General features: G+C 45.3%; 2 protein-coding genes across 6 annotated transcripts in view; one reads left to right on the top strand and one right to left on the bottom strand.

The window, feature by feature from the left end:
• Positions 1 to 1,003: 1,003 nt before the first annotated feature.
• The window catches only part of TOR1A (torsin family 1 member A), a 32,274-nt gene continuing 13,614 nt past the window's right edge, over positions 1,004 to 19,663 (top strand). For 3 of the 4 annotated variants that reach the window (XR_007353036.2, XR_012665247.1, XR_007353035.2), the window contains exons 1-5: positions 1,004 to 1,243; positions 1,882 to 2,147; positions 3,917 to 4,092; positions 4,183 to 4,310; positions 18,918 to 18,978. Coding sequence is in view for 1 of the 4 variants with exons in the window: in XM_048823048.2 (XP_048679005.1) it covers positions 1,042 to 1,243; positions 1,882 to 2,147; positions 3,917 to 4,092; positions 4,183 to 4,310; positions 7,162 to 7,412 (1,023 nt within the window). In the remaining 3 variants the exon portion in view is untranslated. Of the gene's footprint in view, positions 1,244 to 1,881; positions 2,148 to 3,916; positions 4,093 to 4,182; positions 4,311 to 7,161; positions 8,669 to 18,917; positions 18,979 to 19,663 lie in introns of those variants that run through there. The other variant, XM_048823048.2, reaches the window with a different exon arrangement.
• On the bottom strand, positions 4,080 to 17,868 carry LOC125623523 (torsin-1A). Of its 2 annotated transcripts, none has more exons than XM_075120448.1 (5): positions 17,634 to 17,846; positions 16,635 to 16,900; positions 15,532 to 15,707; positions 14,740 to 14,867; positions 4,080 to 4,193 (listed from the first exon to the last, which is right to left on the bottom strand). In XM_075120448.1, exons 1-5 carry the CDS (start codon positions 17,812 to 17,814, stop codon positions 4,123 to 4,125), a joined length of 822 nt encoding a protein of 273 aa, XP_074976549.1. In that variant the 5' UTR covers positions 17,815 to 17,846; the 3' UTR covers positions 4,080 to 4,122. The 2 variants fall into 2 exon arrangements, with proteins under 2 accessions (XP_074976549.1, XP_074976548.1); XM_075120447.1 differs by lacking the exon at positions 4,080 to 4,193 and adding an exon at positions 10,649 to 12,871 and having other exon boundaries at positions 17,634 to 17,868.

Raw genomic sequence — 19,663 nt, 5'->3', positions numbered from 1 at the left:
GTTACATGCTTGCATTTGCTGTAAATCATATGTGATAAACAAAATGTGTGAATCCAAAGGTTTCCAGTTCATTTTAGTGATGCTCAAGACCATTTTAATCTCAGGATCAACAGTGCATTGATATGTAAAACCACCTGATTTAGGAAGCATGAAAATAGCATTTTATACAACTTGACAAAACTGTTAATAATAGGAAGTACAATGTAGAGTGACCAGACAGCAAATGTGAAAAAGTGGGACAGGGACTGGCGGGGGGGGGGGGGGGGGGGGGTAATAGGAGCCTCAGACCCAAAAATCAGGACTGTCCCTGTAAAATCGGGACACCTGGTCCTGCACAATGAAACGGTCTGGCTGAAAGCAGTGCCAATATTGTGTTCATTTTTTAGCAGGAGCAGGTTGAAATGGGCTTTTATCAACCAGCAGTGACTCTGAGCAGACGGACCAAAACCATTCTTTCTTAATTACTCTTTTCAAGGGGGCTGGGTGTTAAAGGGTTTGTATACCAGGCCTGACCTCCTTCCACAGGATATCAGGGCTGGAAGGACACAGGAGGAACAGGGAGCCTCTCAGCAAAGCTCTAACAGAACATTTGGGGCTTTCCCTTTCAGGCTCGCGGGGGGCTTGTGGAGAGCAGGCTCAGGGCCGGGGCTGGGGGTCCCTCCAGCAGGGGCTCTGGGGCCATCTGCCGCCAGACCGCCCAGAGCGCTGGGTGCTCTGCCCCGCAGCACGGCCCGGCGCTTCGGCCTGCTGCGCCCAGGCAGCTACTGCAGCCTTGACCGCGTGTCGTGACACGTGACCTGCCGCGCAGCGTGCTCGCGGGCCTGGGGTCAAAGGGGAACCGGTCCGTCACGTGACAGTCAATGCCTCTGTTTCCAAAATGGCCGCCGCCTCCCGCCCGCTCCCTCAGCCCTGGTGAAGGTCTCTGCCCACAACCAAGATGGCGGCGGCGGCGGAAGCGGTTAGTCCGGATGCGGAAGCGCTGGGGCTGGGTCGGGGTGGCGGCTGGCAGGGTCGGGCTGTGGGGGCCTGGCGGAGGGGGGTATGAAGCTGCTGCGGGTGCCGCTGGGGGCTGCCCTGGGCCTCGTGTTGCTGCTGAGCCCGGTGCAGACGGTGGAGCCCATCAGCCTCGGGCTGGCGCTGGCTGGCGCCGCCTCAGCGCTCACCGGCCTCATCTCCTACCCCCGCCTCTACTGCTACTTCAGGGAGTGCTGCCTCCAGCGGGAGGGGGCCCGGGCGGGCGCAGGTACGGGGGGTGGGGTTGGCAGTTATGGGGTAAGCACAGGGTTGGGGAGGGCTTGAGAGTTGTGGCGGGGTGGAGTTGAGCTTGAGGGCTCTTTATGTGGGGGAAGGATCAGGGGCCCCTAGGAAGATGCACCCTGAGAGAGGGGGTCAGGGCAGGGTCGCTGGGGAGAGGGATATGGGGCAGCAGGCAGAGGAACGTGGTGAGGAGCAGGGACAGGCGATTAGAGGTTGGATGCCAAGGAGGCTGTTTTGGGGGGCTCTAGGGAAGATGAAGGGAGGACTGGGCTCTGCCTTCTTCTCAAGGGATGTGTGGCTGCTTCCAGATGGAAGGAGGGAGAGTAAAAGGGGGTATGATTATCTCCACAGGAACATGGCGTAGTGTTTGGCATCTGGAACCAGAGCATCACATGCTAGGGTCTGTAGTCTCCACTGGTCATATCTATATATTAAAGAGAAAAGTGGTTGCTCTGTTCTAGTCAGGGTAGCTCTTTGATCCCCCCGGCAGCTGCCCTGGGATGAGCAAAGTTTGGGCACCCTGAGATAATGTTATTAAAGGGTCCTCTGTATTGAAGCAGCTTAGAAACGCTAAAACTTGTCACCGTCTTTTATACTTATCTGATTGGTGTCTTCTTCATTCAGCGCTCCAGGAGGATTTGGACAAGAAACTGTTTGGCCAGCACCTCGTGAAGAAGGTGATTGTGAAAGCTGTGATTGGCTTCTTGAACAATACAAACCCCAAAAAGCCTCTCACCCTCTCCTTGCATGGATGGACTGGTACTGGCAAAAACTTTGTCAGTAAAATAATTGCCGAGAGTATCTATGAAGGAGGCCTGAACAGCAATTATGTCCATCAATTTGTGTCCACTTTGCATTTTCCCCATGCACATAGTGTTGGCCACTACAAGGTAAGAGTGTATTTTGGAGCTCATCATAGGGAAGTGTGATTGTATTAGTTTATAAAGGTTATGGGATCGGGAGTACTAGCAAGTGAAGACTTTTTATCTGAAACAGTAAAATACAATGTATGTCGAGTCTGAAGTGCAAATGTGTATACCGTAACATTTAGGGACTGATTTCCCCTGGATGTAAAAAAAAATTGTTTATGCATCCTCTCATGTTTCTATCTAGAGGGAAAGGACACGGGTAGGGCATTAACATGGGACTTGGAACGGAGAACTGAACCCAAGTATCCCACCACAGGCTTCCTGTGTAACTTTGGGCATGTGACTTAGTCTTTCTCTGCCTCAGTTTCCCAATTGAAAAATGGGGCAAGTAGTACTTTGTCCCTCACAGCGATGTTGTGAGCATGGATACATTAAAGCTTGTGAAATGCTGAGATACCACAGTGACAGGGGCTATATAAGTACCTCAGGCAGGTAGATATGTGAGGCCGCACGGTTTAGAGAAATACCATTGTTTGTGTTCCTGAATTTTAATCCTGAATCTACCACTGGGTTGTGTGAGAGAGTCTCTTCTGCTGTCTGCGAGATGAGGATGAAACTTTTTTACCTAACAGGAGTATTGTGCTGATTAGTGAATGTTTGTACAGTGTTTTGAACATGTAAACACAAAATGTATGTATGCTGAAGACTTAAAGGAATGGAACAGTCTATACATAAGCTTTTAAAATGGAGAATTCTACTTTTTCTCTAGTTTATATGTTTCCCCTTGTAAAGCTTTCTATTGTCCTGCCCCAGCTGAGTCTTTCCTAAATGCAGTGGGAGAAATGGATCTTTATGCTCTTTGTTCACTTACAAAGAAAAACTGCTTGTGAAATGTACCATGTGGACAGTGCTAGAAATTAAAGCCCTCTTTATCCAAAGCACAGGCAGTGCTGTCTTCCCTGCACTGCCTCACCCATGTGCAGGAACCAAATAATAGTGAGACTGGTAAAATGATGATGATCACTGGAGGTGATCAGCAGAGTCATTGTTGGTTTTAAATCAACTGTCCCAGTTCCTTTTCTTTCTCATTGCTAATCTTAAACGTAACATTTAACAGTGGGTAAACCCTTGTGCCATACAATACAATACTTAAATGAGGTTAACCCCCTTTCTAAACAAAACTACACTTTTGAAAGGTTTTTAATCACCTCCAGTTAGATTATTTACTAGGGCTTAAAGCACGGGACTAGGAGTTATGATTCTAGGTTCAATTCCTAGCTGTTCCTGTGATTTTATTATGTGACCTTGGCTAAATCACTTAATCTCTTGCTGACTCAGTTTGTGCAACATTCATTAGTTGGGTAATGTTTGAGATCTAAGGATGGAATATGCTACATGACTGCAGAGTATTAGCACCAGAGAAAATAGTTTGCCCCACTGGGCTTCACTTTGTCCTACAAGCCAGATCACTGCTTTGTATTGATGTTCATTCACTGGCTTAAAGTATAGTCCTTTTTCATAGATACCTGGCAGACAGATTCTGGTAACTCACCCGAGTTCTTAAGGTTATTTTAACAACAGAATGCATTTCTGTTACTGTTCTTTTTATCATTGTTTACTGTTGACCTTTTAACCAGTTTTGGATCAAGAAATTCACAGAACTACAGGTACACAATTGAAGTTACAGCTTTTGAATGGAAAGGGGTGATCTAAAATCTACATATTTCCCGTGTCTTTAACGTGATATTGATGGAAATGGAATTTGCGTTCTCCTTTATTTTGTGTAACAGGACCAGTTGCAGTCATGGATTCGGGGAAACGTGAGCGCCTGTGGCAGGTCAATCTTTATATTTGATGAAATGGATAAAATGCATGCAGGGCTCATTGATTCCATCAAACCGTTCTTGGACTATTACGAGCAGCTTGATGGAGTGTCCTATCGGCGAGCCATCTTCATCTTTCTCAGGTAAGGAGCATCTGTGAAATACTTGCAATGCTATAAACTGAATGCTCTGAGAAACACATCCAGCTGAAATCCTTTCCCTCCTTCACACAGCAATGCGGGGGCTGAAAAGATAACAGAGGTGGCATTAGATTTCTGGAAAAGTGGAAAGAAAAGGGAAACCATGGAACTCAAAGACCTGGAAGCTGGAGTGTCTCTGTCTGTCTTCAACAATAAGAATAGTGAGTAAAATTGGTTATTCCCGTGTCTAAAAATACTTCTCTTTGAAAGAGTGGTTCTGCATCTATTTCTGGTATTTGTCAACTGCCTCTCCTTTGGAGAACACCTAAGAAACAAATGTTTCAGTTGTAATGGTCCCAGTGGTAATCATGGGATTGCCATAATATTTCACTCTTTACATAGTTTGACTCTTCAACAGACTATATGCAACTTTTAAGTGAGATTATTTTATGCATCTTTTTGCTGCCTGTGGCACTGACCTACTATCTCTGATGAGGAAGGTTGCCATTCCCCTTTCCAAGACTGTAGATAGATTTATTTGGCTCATAATCAGAGGGTCCACGATAAATGCCACACCCCAATCCTTCCTTGCCCTTCAGAATTGAGGGTGGATGGATTGCCAGCCTGAGTTAGTTTTCCTTAAATTATAATGGCATAGTTGTGTAGTTACAAAGTTATTTTTAAGAATAGCTTAGAAATAAACCTTCTAACAATGGAACCGGACTATTACAGCTCTCCAGCAGAGCAGTCTGCAGAATGACAAACTAAGAAATGCACTCAGTGACTGTTGTGTTAAACGATGGATTCTGCATCTGTTGGTTGATGTTGTTCTTTTGAGCAGCCTTAGGATGAGAGAGAGAGAGAGAGAGAGAAACTGCTTTTACCATGGTGAAAGTGCACACAGGTTTATTTACCAAGAGACAGAGAGAGAAGCAAAAATGGCAGGGCTAGAGTTGATGTGAACTGGTGTGGCGGCAGCAGTTGCAGCTCTGTGTGAACTCCAGTTTTCAGGCAGGGAGGTGCCATGGTATAGTCATGAAGTATTCAGACTGATGCTGTTTGGTTGCTGGTTTGAGATGGAGAGGAGTGGTGCAGTGTGAAGGACGTGGGACTGCTCTGTAATTCATTAACATTGTATGTGACCTGGCTCTTGAGAAGTTCACTGTGTCTACAACACAGTATGGATAAATAAATGGTTTTTAAAAAAAATTTAAATCTGACTTTTTGTTTAAATTTTTTCTTTTTTTTTTAAATCTATTTAAAATTAAACATCTGGTTATGACAACCTGTGCTAAGGTCTAAACTTACTATAATCTATTAACATTTAAATTAAATAAAAAATATTAAGCATTACATGTTTGCTGCCAAATTTTAAAGAAAGTCAAACCACTGAACTGGTGGAAGTCACTGGCCAAACCAGCGTTCGTTGAAGTGCTAAACCAGCTTTTGACAGCAGTAGCCTCTTCAGCAGATGCAGAGAAAGTTATTGGGGTTTTTTTTTGGTTGGTTGGTTTTCACTTTATTCAGATAGGTCAGTTCAATGACTTTCATTCAACGAAAAGAAACCAATGGGAGTTGAAGAAACAGGAAAACTTGTTTTCCTCTTCCGATCTATGCGTCAGAGGATGACGTGTACTAGTTCTAAAATCCTAAAGGAGATGATGACGTGAAACAAGCAGTTAAATTCACTAACCACAGATAGTATTTTCTTTGTTTAAGAAATCAGTTTTAAATGCAAAACATTCTGATAAACATTTTGATACAAATCACAAATACATTTTTTTTAGTTAATAAGTGTATCATTCACCATTTCTGGCATAACAACAAATATAAAAAATAAAAATCTGAATAAATATAAATTAAGCTATATAACTGCTTAACTATGTATAGGTAACAGCACATCCTCTTAGTTAGCTTCTCCCACCCCCAACAAAAGCACCAAATTTAATGTAAAAGCTCTATTCAATTGGAAACCAACCTGTTTTAATGGTTACCAACCAATAAGAATCAACCTTTCTTTAGGAAAGTAACTAAAGTATAAATGCAAAATTCCATTAAAACTGATTATTTAATTAAGTTTTCCTGCTTGCTGATTTGCATTAATTAAAATTTGGTGGTTTTAAATCACTTTGATTTAATTCTACCCACTCTGCTGCATTGGGTTAAATATTGGGATATCTACTATGTGCATTTTAGTTTAACAGCAGGCGGTTGGGGAATAAAAACATGCCCTCGTAAACACTTGAAGGAGGCTTAGAGAAAATACCTGGGATATTAGCTGTGAGGAACCTACTTCCTTGGCTCCAGCCAAATTACAGAGCTTGTTTTGCCCAGCCTGGAAATCAAAATGACAATTTAAAAGATTCTCTGGCAAGAGGTCAGGTAGTCGTTTGTGGGGAATAAACTGAAACACTCATAGACCCTGCTGGAGGGTCTGAAGCAGAAAGGCCTTCCTAGGCTTCCAAGTCAGGGAGATGGTCAGCCATAGGTAAGATAGACATGTGCATGGCCCTTTGTTTTAAAATCCTCTTTGTTATGCTTTATTTCTACTGCTAAGATTAAACAATACTTTGGTTTGAAAAGGCTGTCTGGTCACTGTATTTACTGCTGGCCATGGGCTCCTGAAGGGAAGAACTGCAGGTACCCAAACCCGGTTGAACCTGTTAGAGTAAGCAAGGTTGATCCACCAGATACTGTGGCCAGGTCCCAGTCTAAAAGTGGGAGAATTGTAGGATTCTGCCCCAGGACAGGTAAAGGCTTAGAGCCTAACACCTGAGGGGCCGCACTGAGACTGGAGAGCGGGCAGAGGTGCCGCTAGCCTTGAAACCTTGACATGCAGCAACAGCTCCAATGTGTGAGGTTTCTGTGTCCATCTTGCTTGGCTTAAAGTGAAGCCACGCTCCTACTATGGCAATGTGGGACCTTATAAAAAGAGAAGTGATTGTGGTAAGAATACAAACCAAGAGTAAACAACTTTAGGGTGGGTAGCAGGGAGTTGTGATAAATGTATCCCCCTCCCTACTAGCTGTCAGCCTCCACAAAAGGTGCACTAACCAACAGTATTTTTTGCAGGCGGCTTTTGGCACAGCAGCCTGATCGACAGAAACCTCATTGATTATTTTGTCCCCTTTCTGCCTCTGGAGTACAAACACGTGAAAATGTGTGTCAGGGTTGAACTTGAATCACGTGGCTACATGGTGGATGAAGAAATCATAACCAAAGTAGCTGATGAGATGACCTACTTCCCCAAGGAGGAGAAAATCTACTCTGATAAAGGATGCAAAACTGTGTTCACCAAGCTGGATTTTTACTATGACTTGTAATGTTTACGATGCTGTGATCTGCAAAGGAAAAAATGAACCTAATCATGAAGTGGAGAAACCGAAACATTTCATTTGTCAAGCACTTTTTTAAAAAAAAGGAACATTGTCATTTAATTGCCTGATGTAAATAAGTGGCAAGACACTTGTCTTTTTATTCTGGGAGAGCCCTGTAATAGTCATATCTTCAAAAGACATCAGTCCTGTGCCATGAAGTTAGGGAAGAACTGTGCATGGAGCAGTCACCCCTTCCAGAGTATTGTCTAACAGTACCTATGATTTATCTCAAATCATGGATTGGTTGATCGTTACAATTGTTCAGTGGAACACAGATATGTACGTTAGACCTGCAGTTTTGATCTGGTTTTAATTAGGTTTTAATTTGTAGAAATGGTTTCCAGATGATACAGAATATTTTAATCAAGGCCCTTATAGCTGCAAGACCATTCCTAGGAGTTGTGGGTGGGGTATTTCCCAGACTGTCTTTGAGAGGTGGATATGCAGGTTTTTGTTTTTCTTAAAAACAACCAGCCTTGGTGCTTCCAGCTCTACTGGAACCAAAGTGAGGGAGTGAGCCCATATGTCCTTTTACCTAGCATTATGCAGTGCCATTCTTATAAAAACAAGGGTGTAAACTGTCCCTTCTGGTGCCAGACTGCATTAGCGATGTGGAATCCATCTCTGATAAGGGAAGGTCAGTGTGTGAAACAAGGCTGAGTAGGAGGAGGAACTGCAGCAAAGTTGTTGACTGTATCCCTGTAATGGAGTTAGTTCCTCCTTTGGCTGTTTGCTGTGAAGTGTAGCTGTGACACTTTCCTTTCTGGTAATGAAGAAAAGGGCTGTTTACTAAAATCTAGTGTTTGGCGTTTGTTTCATAGAATCAGAGTAATTGGAAGGCAGAATCTGTTAAATCCTATTCAGTCCATGTGGCTGCTGTAAGATTTTCTTTAGTTTCAAACTTTTCTAAATGCTGAAAGTAGCAGTCTGGGTAATTTTTCACCCCTTTCAAGCTCTGTGTGATTTAGTTTTGATCCTAGCCTTACAAGGCAGTGCCATGTGGAAAGGGATGAAGACAGCTTCAAAACTACCTGGGAAAATATTTAATTACTGTAATGCCATCAACTAAAGTTACAGCAGCCTATCTGCCAGTTTTAGTTATAATTGCCAACACTGTTAACTTTTTTGCATTTCAGTTTCTAGATCTTACAATTTCAAAATAAGATTTTTATAATTCCCTCAATAAAAGTTCTCACCAGTAACATTTGTATATGGTACCTCTCTGCTATTTGCATATATTGAAGGGACTGCCTCATGGTTACCTTTGTATGTAAATTTACCATCTTACCATGCTTATTCTGCCTTCTGGTTAGAGGCATTCTGCTGTGCTTGAATACAAACTTCCATGTTCATTTTTTGTGGCTAGGCTACAAAGGGGCTAGGTAGTGGAGAGAGACATGGTTCTTTAGCCATTGCTGAAAAAGATTAGCTAAGTCATTATGGTTTGCAATGTGAAGCAAGTGAGTAATTAGTGCAGACTGCTTGGGATTGTGCATGAATTTTCTAAAGCTATGCTAGTGCAAACCAGGCTCCTGTCTCTTTGTAAGAGGAACAGTCTTCCACAGGCTGTAATCTCAACTGTATTCTAAAGGTGCCTAAAACACTGACTGAAATTGTCCAGCTGCTAGAGTAGATTAAAACCCCACTTCCTCTTAAAATGCCCACTTCTTATTGATGTCACTAGCATGGGTGACTAGTTACAGTAAGTGATGATGGCCGTGGTTATGTCTACATTGTGCCACAGTGCAGACCAGTGGTGTGTGAATTGCAGCAGGCACCAGGGTGCTGCATTATAACTGCTGTGGACGCTGTACCTAGTTTGCAGTAATGTAGTCCTCTTCAAACAGGACTATGTTTCTGCAAAGTAGATACCTTTTAGTTCATTCCAGCAGTGTCCACCTGGGACAGTTAAAATGCAGCACTTGGTGTGCATTGCTTTTTGCACCTCTGTAGAGAAATGGAGCAGCAGGATTCAAGCCTTTCCTGTTTGTTCTTGTTACATTTGGATAACGTAAATTAACTTAAAACTGTTAGCTCATTCTCAGGGGTTCCCTTTAACCTCCTGGTTTCATAACCCCCCAGGAGCCTGAGTTTTTGAAACTCGCAGGGCAGACCAGCTGGAATAAGGGTGTAGTGCTCCAAACAGTCGCTATTTGATGGCTTCCCTGAAATAATAAATTATGAGGATTACATTCTACAAACTTATAGTGACATGTTGCAATTAGCAGAGAGGGGAAGCAAGAAACTTCCATCACTGGTGTCCCTGGTGGTTTCTGTCCAAGAAATCCTGCTCTTGTTTATATCACAATATCCTGAACCTCTCACTTTCAGTAGTGAAGAACATTATACAACTCTGCCAAGTAATATTTTGCACTTCCATCCATTAGCGAACTCAAAGCACTTAATGCTGTTAGATGCTCACAGTAGGAATCTATGAGAGCACTGGGTGGGGAAGGGAGGAAAGAGCATTCGCCCTGTCTTGCATAGAACACCAATTTCCCACTAATGGTAGGATGTTTATACTGGGCTGCTGGCATTTTAACCCTGCTGTCTAGATGGAGTGTTTAAATTCTAGCAGCTGAACTCCAGGGGTACTACCACAGTACTTACACTGTAACAGTGGGGGAAATTGAGATCAAGTGACCTGGTGACAGTTAGGACCAAGATCCTGCTTGAATACATCCTATTACTGCTGAAGATATGTGGCAAGCTACATTTCTACAGATTGCATCTTAGAAAAAACTGGCAGGAATGCTGAAGATTTGCTGTGAGAAGAGCAAACTTTCAGCCATTCTTGCCCAGTGGAAACAGATAAAAAATGCAACCCTTTCAGCTAAATCCCTACCTCAGGTTTATCACCTGAAAGGAGCATTACTTCTGACTCAGGAAGGCTTTCCACCTCTATACTCCTGAATGGCACCTTTGCAAATTGCATTGGTGTGGCTGGACTGGGGCACCCTGCTGTATTCAACAAAAAGCTACAGGGAGGTCTAGCCTATTCTTACCTGCTCCTTCCTACAAGGTATCTTTGTAAGTCAGTTGTTACTTAAAGATGGCCCAACTTCATCAGACCAAACATGAGTGGAAGGAACCTGAGATACCACAGCATGAATGCCTAGGTGTTAAGCAGTCAAATGGTAGTGTCTACCAGCTGGCAGTTCTTTAATAAGTCAAAAGGCAGCTGAAGGACAAAAGACATTTATTGCAGCTATGACCTTTTAGAGTTTTAAAAACTGCGTGAGTACTTTACATTCAGATCAGAGCTACTAGACGTTTGTGTGTGCAGTGTTTAGAACCTTTTTGAGGAAGTTACCAATAAAGATAAAACATCACACATCAAAGCAACAGTCCAATATCCCAAGGTTAATAGCTAGTGTCCACTTCAAGTGATTGCATCAGAGTAAACAGTTTGTCACAGTTATGACAAAACTGCATGCAAGGTTATAAAAAGTGTAACTGACTCCTTCAATTGCAGAGGTTAAGGTGAACATTTAAAGCTTTCTTGCTAGTAGTTTGAATAAAAACAGGCTTGATTTGAGACATTAATAAAAAGCAGTTTTCCAAACCATCTTAAAACAAGTGTCAATGTATAAAAGGGAGTTAATTCAGCAATTACATAATAAAATCAAGTTCCTCCCATGAGTCTTAGCTGCACTGATACTATGCTGCACATACTACATAGTTCACTTAATGTGTAAGTTAAGCTTTCTTATCCTCCATTTATGTAAAGGCACTTCCAGCTCTCATGTATGGCAGAGTAGGAGGGAGAAAAAGTTAGAAAGTTGAGTCTTTGGTGAGTAAGCTGCAATATGAAAACTCCACCCTTACTGGATGGGTGAAGGTTGATCCTCTCCCAGCTTCCTAACCCTTCAGGTTCCCATTTCACCTTGCTGCTGGGAACAAGATGTTTCACACTGACTGTGCCAGACACAGGTTCTCTTTAATAACTATTAAAAATAAGGCTGCAATGGGGGAAGATTGTTCTTTGACTATATTTCCCACTCCCCCCTTCCCTTCCCAGTTCTGTAGGAAAAGATTTTGTACTTTCACTTCAACAATCTAGTATAAAATAGTATCAAAAATAGACTATTCAAAATCATTTCTACTACAAGGTAACATTCAAGCAAGGTGTGTGTCTGGGGAGGGGAAGGGGGGTATTGCTGGATTACACAGCTGTGGCTTGGAGGGAATGTAACACCTTGTGGATTTCACGCCCACCACTATGCATAGATATTGACCTGACACGTTGTAACAGTCAAACCTTCATGAATGTTTCCCCACTGAAAGACAAGACGCTTTCCTGAGGTGCTGTAGCAGTCAAACCCCTGGTGAACGGTTCCCCCTGCACACTGAAAGGGGCAGAAATACCCACTGGCAGCCAAGCACACAGCCACTTGGACTCCCTTTGATTCAAATTTCATATGAGGAGGGGAAAGAATAGAGAGTCTTTTGGATAGAAACCATGGAGGGAAGCAACTAATTTCTCCCCAACCCCAGGTTTCTTTGAGTTCACCTTAGCGTTCCACATCACCACAGCAGGAGGCAAGACAGCTTAGAGTCAGAAATGAACCAAGGTCCTGCCCTTCCATCCCCGGAGAGCTGACCCTCTAAGCACAACACTACCAACCTTCTCCAGAGCACAAGGAGTCCTTCCAGCACAGTGGCATTTGAACTAGCAAAGCATCAAGGACTCTACCAGTGCCGTTATCATGGACCCTGGGCACGCCAGCTGAAGTCCAGGCCAAAGCTCCTATTGGACCTTCCATGTGCTAGGAAGGGACGGTGGCCAAATGGAAGGATTCCTTCATTTTACTCCAGTTGTCTAGTAGCAAGGGTTGGAGGGAGAGGATGGAATTTTTAACAATCTCAGCTGTTAAAATACAATACAGTGAAGGCTGTATCCAGTGATGAATGCTATGCTCAAAGATATCTAGAGACTATCCCAGATTAAAAAGGCAACAGTTGGGTACTGCATGTTTAAGGAAGAGCATTGGGGTTTAAAAAAAAAAAAAATCAATCATTCCTAGGATCCCTGCCACATGTTCCAAAATATTAAAAGTGCAAAGAAGACAGACTTCAAAATGCCATTAAAAGTGCTTCAGCGAGCTAAAGGGGCACAGAGTTCCTTGTTCCACCTCAGTTCCATATTGCTCATAACCTCTCCCAGTAATACAGCAGCTTCTGCTGCACAAGCTTGCAGCCTTTATCAGAGTAGATTTTCTCATCTTTTGGGAAGAACGTCATCTCGTTGGCCACCTCATCGACGATCGCCTCGTTGATTTTCTTGCCACCAGACTCGATTTCTGCCCTGATGCACATCTTGAGATGCTTGTACTCCAGGGGCAGGAAGGGGACAAAGTAATCAATGAGGTTTCTGTCGATCAGGCTGCTGTGCCACAAGCCACCTAGAAAACATCAGACAGGAGGTTTGCTTAAATGGTCAGGGAGAACATCTGTAACATCCTAATGACAGTTCTGTTCTCCATTGTCAGTAAATACTTGCTCCTTGTTTTCTAGGTAGGTGATTTTACTCAGTGACATATGAACAGCCCCATACCACTTCCAAACATGAAAGGCCCAGGCACTGCACCTAGGTCTTACACCTCTAGGGACATTATCTAAGATTTAGACTTTGATTCATGTTGGTCACTTATAATGGCACTAGCACTAATGGTGCACTAGCTTGCACCAGGCGTAAAGCAGGAATATTCTGTACACAGCTCTGTCAGTGCTCTTCAATCCTGATCTGCAGTACCCTCTGCTGGTCCAGGTACAGGTCTTCCTCTGTGCAGAGGTCTTTGATTTTACTGTTATCAGTGGAGCCCTACCAAATTCACAGCCATGAAAAACGCATCACAGACCGTGAAATCTGGTCTTGTATGTGCTTTTACTCTATACCAGGGGTTCTCAAACTTCATTGCACTGCGACCCCCTTCGGACAACAAAAATTACTACATGACCCCTGGAGGGGGGACCGAAGCCTGAGCCCGCCTGAGCCCCGCCACCTGGGGGGAGGGCAAAGTCAAGCCCAAGGGCTTCAGTCCCAGGCAGGGGACCTGTAATACGAGCCCCAATGCCCAGGGCTGAAGCCCCGGATGGAGATGCTCAGGCTTTGGCCCCAGAAAGTCTAAGCCAGGCCTGGCAACCCCATTAAAATGGGGTCCCAACCCACAGTTTGAGAACTGCTGCCCTATACTATACAGATTTCACAGGGGAAACCGATGTTTCTCAAATTAGGGGTCCTGACCCAAAAGGGAGTTGCCGTGGGGTGACAAGGTTATTTTAGGGGGGGGGTCATGGTGTTGCCACCCTTCTGCGCCGCCTTCAGAGCTGGGCGGCTGGAGAGCGGCGGCTGTTGACCAGGCACCCAGCTCTGAAGGGAGCACCCCGCCAGCAGCAGCGCAGAAGTAAGGGCGGCAATACCATACCATGCCACCCTTCCTTCTGTGCTGCTCCCTTCAGAGCTGGGTGACTGGACAGTGGCAGCTGCTGACTCAGGGCCCAGCTCTGCAGGCAGCAGCGCAGAAGGAAGGGTGGCAACACCAGACCAGGCCACGCTTACATCTGTGCTGCTGCTGGCGGCCGCTCTGCCTTCAGAGTTGGTCTCCCAACCAGCAGCCACCGCTCTCCAGCAGCTCAGCTCTGAAGGCAGCGCTGGCGTGAGCAGCAGCACACAAGTCAGGGTAGCAGTACCTCAACCCACTCCCCATGATAACCTTGCAACCTCCCCCCAACAACTCCTTTTTGGGTCAGGACCCTTACCGTTATAACACCATGACATTTCAGATTCAAATAGCTGAAATCATGAAATTTATGATTTTTAAAATCCCATGACCATGAAATTGACCAAAATGAACCCTGAATTTGGTTGGACCCTAGTTATCAGGTAGGCAGCTATCTTCTAAGAACCAGGCTGGGATCATCTAACATCATTTTCACTGGGACCCAAGTTAGGTTATAAACTCAGGTCAATCCGCAGAGGTGGAAAACATTGGGCATCATTCCCAACAGTCTCCCTGAAACAAACATTCTGTTGGGTGAGGACCCGATCCTGAGAGCTGCAGAGTGCCTCCTGAAATGTGCCAAGCATCCAGTGAAATCAATGAATTGTTGTGCTCAGAGCCTGGCAGTATCTGGGCCTAAGTGCGTGGGAGTGCGAGTACAACAATATTACACAGTTAAAGAGGCAAGCTGGAGCAGCACACACCGAGCGAGGATTTTCTGTGGAGTTATGAAGTAAAAGAACCTCCCACTCATTGGGAAAGTAACTCACTATTCTTATTATTGAAGACTGCTACAGATAACAGAGGCTCCAGGTCTTTCAGCTGAATCTGCTTCCTGTCTTTTCCACTCCTCCAGAAGTCCAGAGCTGCTTTATTAATTAAATCCCCACCGGCATTACTGTTCATGAGAGAAAGAGTTTAGTACAGACCCAAGACAGGAAGAGTCCAGCATCTCTTCTCTAGCAGGATTACATTTAACACTTGTCTGGTCTAATGTTTGTCTGCATGGCAAGCACTATGTCACTAGAATAAAAACCTTAAACCAATGCCAAAGTCATTTAGGACTAAATTCCACATTGTCCTTACAGCGTTGGTTCTGAGCCACAATACCTCTTGCTCAGAAGAAATGGTCACATAGCTCCCTCTCAAAAGAAATCATCAGCTAAGCACATGTGATGGGCCCTCTGAGTGATGCAAAGTAGTCTCTCCACCACCCTGTAGTGAAGCTCCCAGCACATGGAATGAGGGACAGATTCAGGATCTGATCTCCAATCTGCTGTATAGATTACTAGACTAGACTATCAGATTGGCCCACTTTAAGGTGTTATGCACTACAGTCCTTTGCTGGATGGAGGCAGAATTGCTCAACTGTATCATAGGCCCTGCAATGCAGACAGCTAATGGACATTCTTCTTTAGCTCAGATAGCACATGCTTTTTGACAGAAGAATCTGGGTTCTATTCCTGCTGATGCTTGGAAGTTCTTCGTGGCCAAGACACATACCACAGTGACAGTGAAGGCGCAGGTGACCCTGGATTTGCCATGGTAGACAGACAACAAACCTGAGAAAGATAAAGATGGCTCTCCGGTAGGATACCCCATCAATCTGCTCATAATAGTCTAAGAATGGCTTGATGGCATCAATGAGGCCAGGGTGCAGTTTATCCATTTCATCAAATACGAACACGGACCTGGCACAGGCGCTCACGTTACCCCGAATCCACGTTTGCAATTGATCCTGGAACAAACGAGAAACACACATTAAAAAACTAGGTCCCACTTGTAGAAAGCGCAAAAAACACCTGGGAGGGGGTGTGAGTAATGATCCTTTCAATGCTCTGATTATATCCAGCTTCCAGAAGGGAGGAATACGACCACTACCTTCACATGCTGCTAGGATGTGAATCCTGTTCCAGTTATTTGATGAGAGTCACCATAAAGCGCATTATTCCTTCCAACCTCAGTTGAACAGTTAAAGCATGAAGATCGTGGTTCAAATGGAAGACCATACAGGGGAAAGGAAGAAATTTCTTCTACAGTACTACTTCTACCATCTACTTGGCTAATAATAAAAAACAAACAACCATCAAAAATAGATTCCTGAAATGTTCAGTTTTAAACATTTAAAGATGCTTTGAGTACGTAACTTTCAGTCTGTGACTATCCTTTTCATGGAAATTGCAGGGAATAAACAAGGTGATCAGCATCAGTCACTTATAAGCCTCTGAAATTACTGTTCCTTACAGTCACCTCATTTAGCTTGAGCAAAGGACATTTCACAATAGTGAAAGCTGTAAAAAGAAACGTGATGGGTAACCCCAGGGGAAGGTAGGCAAGGAAGTAACTTTTAATCCTTTGAGGAACACTGAAAAGCAAGAGTAAACAGACTTGTCTGTTTCACTTTCCATTTCTTAGCATTTAACTCAGTGCTGTTGTGTTCCAGTTTCTAGCACTGCAGGGGAATATTTAGATTCCACCTCCACAAACTTATCAGTGAATGTTTGAAAATACACAGAAACACTAGCTGGATACAAGAGTTTGTTATTTGAGATCTTCAGACACCTATGGATTTGTACATCAGGAACAATCTAATTTCACAGGATAGCGTTTTAATGATTAATATTTACTAATATCACCAAGGGGAAGTTAAAATTTGCTCTCTTACCTTATACAGTTGAATCTGATGTTCATGTGGGAAGTGTAGTGTGGCTATAAAGAGATGAACAAATTTGCTTTTCTGTCCCGCTTTGTGAATGCTTTTTGCGATGAATTGGCTGACAAAGTTTTTACCCGTGCCTCCCCAGCCGTGTAGGGAGAGAACAAGTGGCTTTTTGGGATTTGGGTTATTTCTGAATCCAGTCACTGCTTTCAGGATCACGTCTTTGGCAAGGTGCTGTCCAAAGAGTTTATTATCCAGATCCTCCTTCAGTGCTGAAGAATCCAAGGAGAAAAAGAAAAAAGGTCATTTGAGAAGAACAAAGATTTCAGAAAATGGCTTGCAAATTGAATGGCATCATTAATCCCATTTCTCTCTCTGGGCAGTCTGGTATCTTTAGCCCACACTAGGAAACATTAGAGGGGCCTCGGTAACTGCGCTAGGAAAACAGAGCCAGATATTGATTTGCACTTACATCAAGGATCTCGAAGTGTTTTAAGAACGCTAATGAATGTGGCTCCCAGAATGTCCAGCTGCGGTACCTGAAGTATCAGCCCCATTTCACAGATGGGGAAACTTCAGACAGAGAAGGCTAGGGCTTTTCTCAAGGTCACATTGCAAATGAGTAGCAGGGCTGGGAGTAGCACCCTGGGGTGCTGACCCCAGTTCTCCACTCTTTCCAGTAAGCCAGGCACCTTCCCTTTGAAGCCCGGGTCTATCCCAAGCAGCTCTCCTTCCTCCCATGTCCCCTCCACCGGGCCAGCCTGGGGCTGCTAGTCCCCCAAGGCTCGCTGGCCGGGTCCCGCTCTGCCCCTGGTGTCCCTGCCCCCCAGTTCCAGCCTGGAGCTAGCGCCCTCGGCAGCACCGACCCAGTCCCCTGGGGTTCGATCCCGGTTCCGTTGGGCCAGCCCCCCGCCTCGGCTCCCCCCGGTTCTGCTCCAGCTCCCCGGCCTGGTCCGGTCCCCCTCCCCCGGCTAGGGCTCGGCCCCCCTGGCCCGGTACCGGTACCGGTGGTATTGGGCCGGTCCGCCGCCCCGGGGCAGCACTCCACGAAGCCGCAGTAGAAGCTGGGGTAGGAGAGGTAGCCGGTGAGCACCGAGGCCGCCCCGATGGCGATGCTCAGGCTGATGGGCTCCAGCGCGGCCGAGCCCGGCGGCAGGAGCCAGAGCAGCCCCAGCAGCAGCTGCATGGCGGCTTCAGCGGGCCGGCCTCGACCGCGAGGGAGGCAGCGGCTCGCCGCCGGGGCCCGGTAGAAACTACGACTCCCGGCGGCCCCTGCGCCGCGCCCAGCACTTCCGCCCCGCGCGGCGCTTCGCCGCCATCTTTGTGAGGGGTGATGTAGATTCCCGGGCTGGAAAAGCGCGGGAGGGAGCGTTCGGGCGACAGCTACTTCCGCCCCGCGCGCACACGCTTCCTCCTGCCATCTTTGTGAGGGGCGGATGCAGGCAACGGCTTGGAAGGGGGTGGGGGGGTCAGGGATAGGGGCAGGGACGTATGTTCTGCCCAGACCAAGCCTAGGTGTGGCGGTGCGCTGGCTTCTGGCTCCATTGAGGAGCCTGGTTTCCCCTGATTGTTTCCCATCCTCCCTGGAAGGGGGGTGCGTATTACAGCCTGTTTCCCTCACAGCTCTGGGGGTGCTGGTGCCACCACAGGTTGCGACACAGCATCCCCTTGGGGCGCAGGAGACCAGCTGAAAAGCCTGTGTGTCTTTCCCCCCGCCCCCCCCCCCCGGCTGTGACGCCAGCCAGCCTGTTCTCACCTCATGGTGCAACACGATGACGTCAGAGTAAAATGTTCTCATCACAATCCCCGTTCTCCCACAAAGGCTCCCATGGAACGAGCTCTGCAGGTGGCAGAGTTGCACCCTTTCTCCGATCCCACAGGCATTCTCCCGCATGATGTGTCTATCACAGCCCAGAAGATACCTTCCTTTTCATGTAAAGTGTCAGCGCGGATACCTTTCCTCACCATGCACAGGAATAGTTTGAACCTGTCTGAACCGTGCTTCTCTCTTATTTGCAAAAAGAAAAGGAGTACTTGTGGCACCTTAGAGACTAACCAATTTATTTGAGCATGAGCTTTCGTGAGCCACAGCTCACTTCATCAGATGTGTACCGTGGAAACTGTACTTTCCACGGTACACATCTGATGAAGTGAGCTGTGGCTCACGAAAGCTCATGCTCAAATAAATTGGTTAGTTTCTAAGGTGCCACAAGTACTCCTTTTCTTTTTGCGAATACAGACTAACACGGCTGTTCCTCTGAAATCTCTCTTATTTGTTTACCATTACAGTTTGAAAGCTACACGTCCGCAGCAGCAGAGTGCCCCGTGCCAACACCCACAGATGGGAGAGGTAAATCATTGCAGACTATTACAAAAGAGAGTAAACAGTGAGCCAGCCACGGGTAAATACACAAAGGACTTCCCAAACTGCACTAAATCCTACAACCACCAAGACAAAAGAGCCAGAGGGAAAATTTCATTTTAAAATTCCAGCAGTTGCAAGTATAGTTGTTTGAGGATGAGGGTGACATCATTGTGTTTCTTTGTACATTTAAGAAAGCAGGTAGCAACTGGTGAACTGACCGCTTGAAAGACAATAGAAAAGAGCATTATAATAGACAAGGCGAGTGAAGATGGAAGCATGGATGAGGATTTCAGCAGAAGTGAAGTTGAGTCACTATTGTGCCCAGATCACTAGCCCCAGTCACCTTTGGTGTATGTTTAAGAACTCTGGGGCTCATTCTGATCTCATTTAGCTAGATCCAAGTCCAACTGAAATCAGCAAAAAGACTCCCCTTGGCTTAATTGGAAATTCACATTGGTGTAACTCACAAGTAACTCCATTTAAATCAGTGGAGTGTAAAAGGGTGTGAGATTAGAATCAGGCTTTCCATTTGCTCCCCTTTACTAAGCAAGTTTCATTTTGTATTTTTGCTTCCTCAGTTTTATTTCTGCAAGTTTTAATGGGTGTCAAACTGTCCAAATTAAGCGGCTTCTGCATTTTTCAGCTGTACATTTCCTCTCGGCAGACAAGT

This window comes from Caretta caretta, chromosome 16 (assembly GCF_965140235.1).
Source record: "Caretta caretta isolate rCarCar2 chromosome 16, rCarCar1.hap1, whole genome shotgun sequence".
Lineage (NCBI taxonomy): Eukaryota > Metazoa > Chordata > Testudines > Cheloniidae > Caretta > Caretta caretta.
This window is presented reverse-complemented; position numbering and strand designations above follow the sequence as displayed.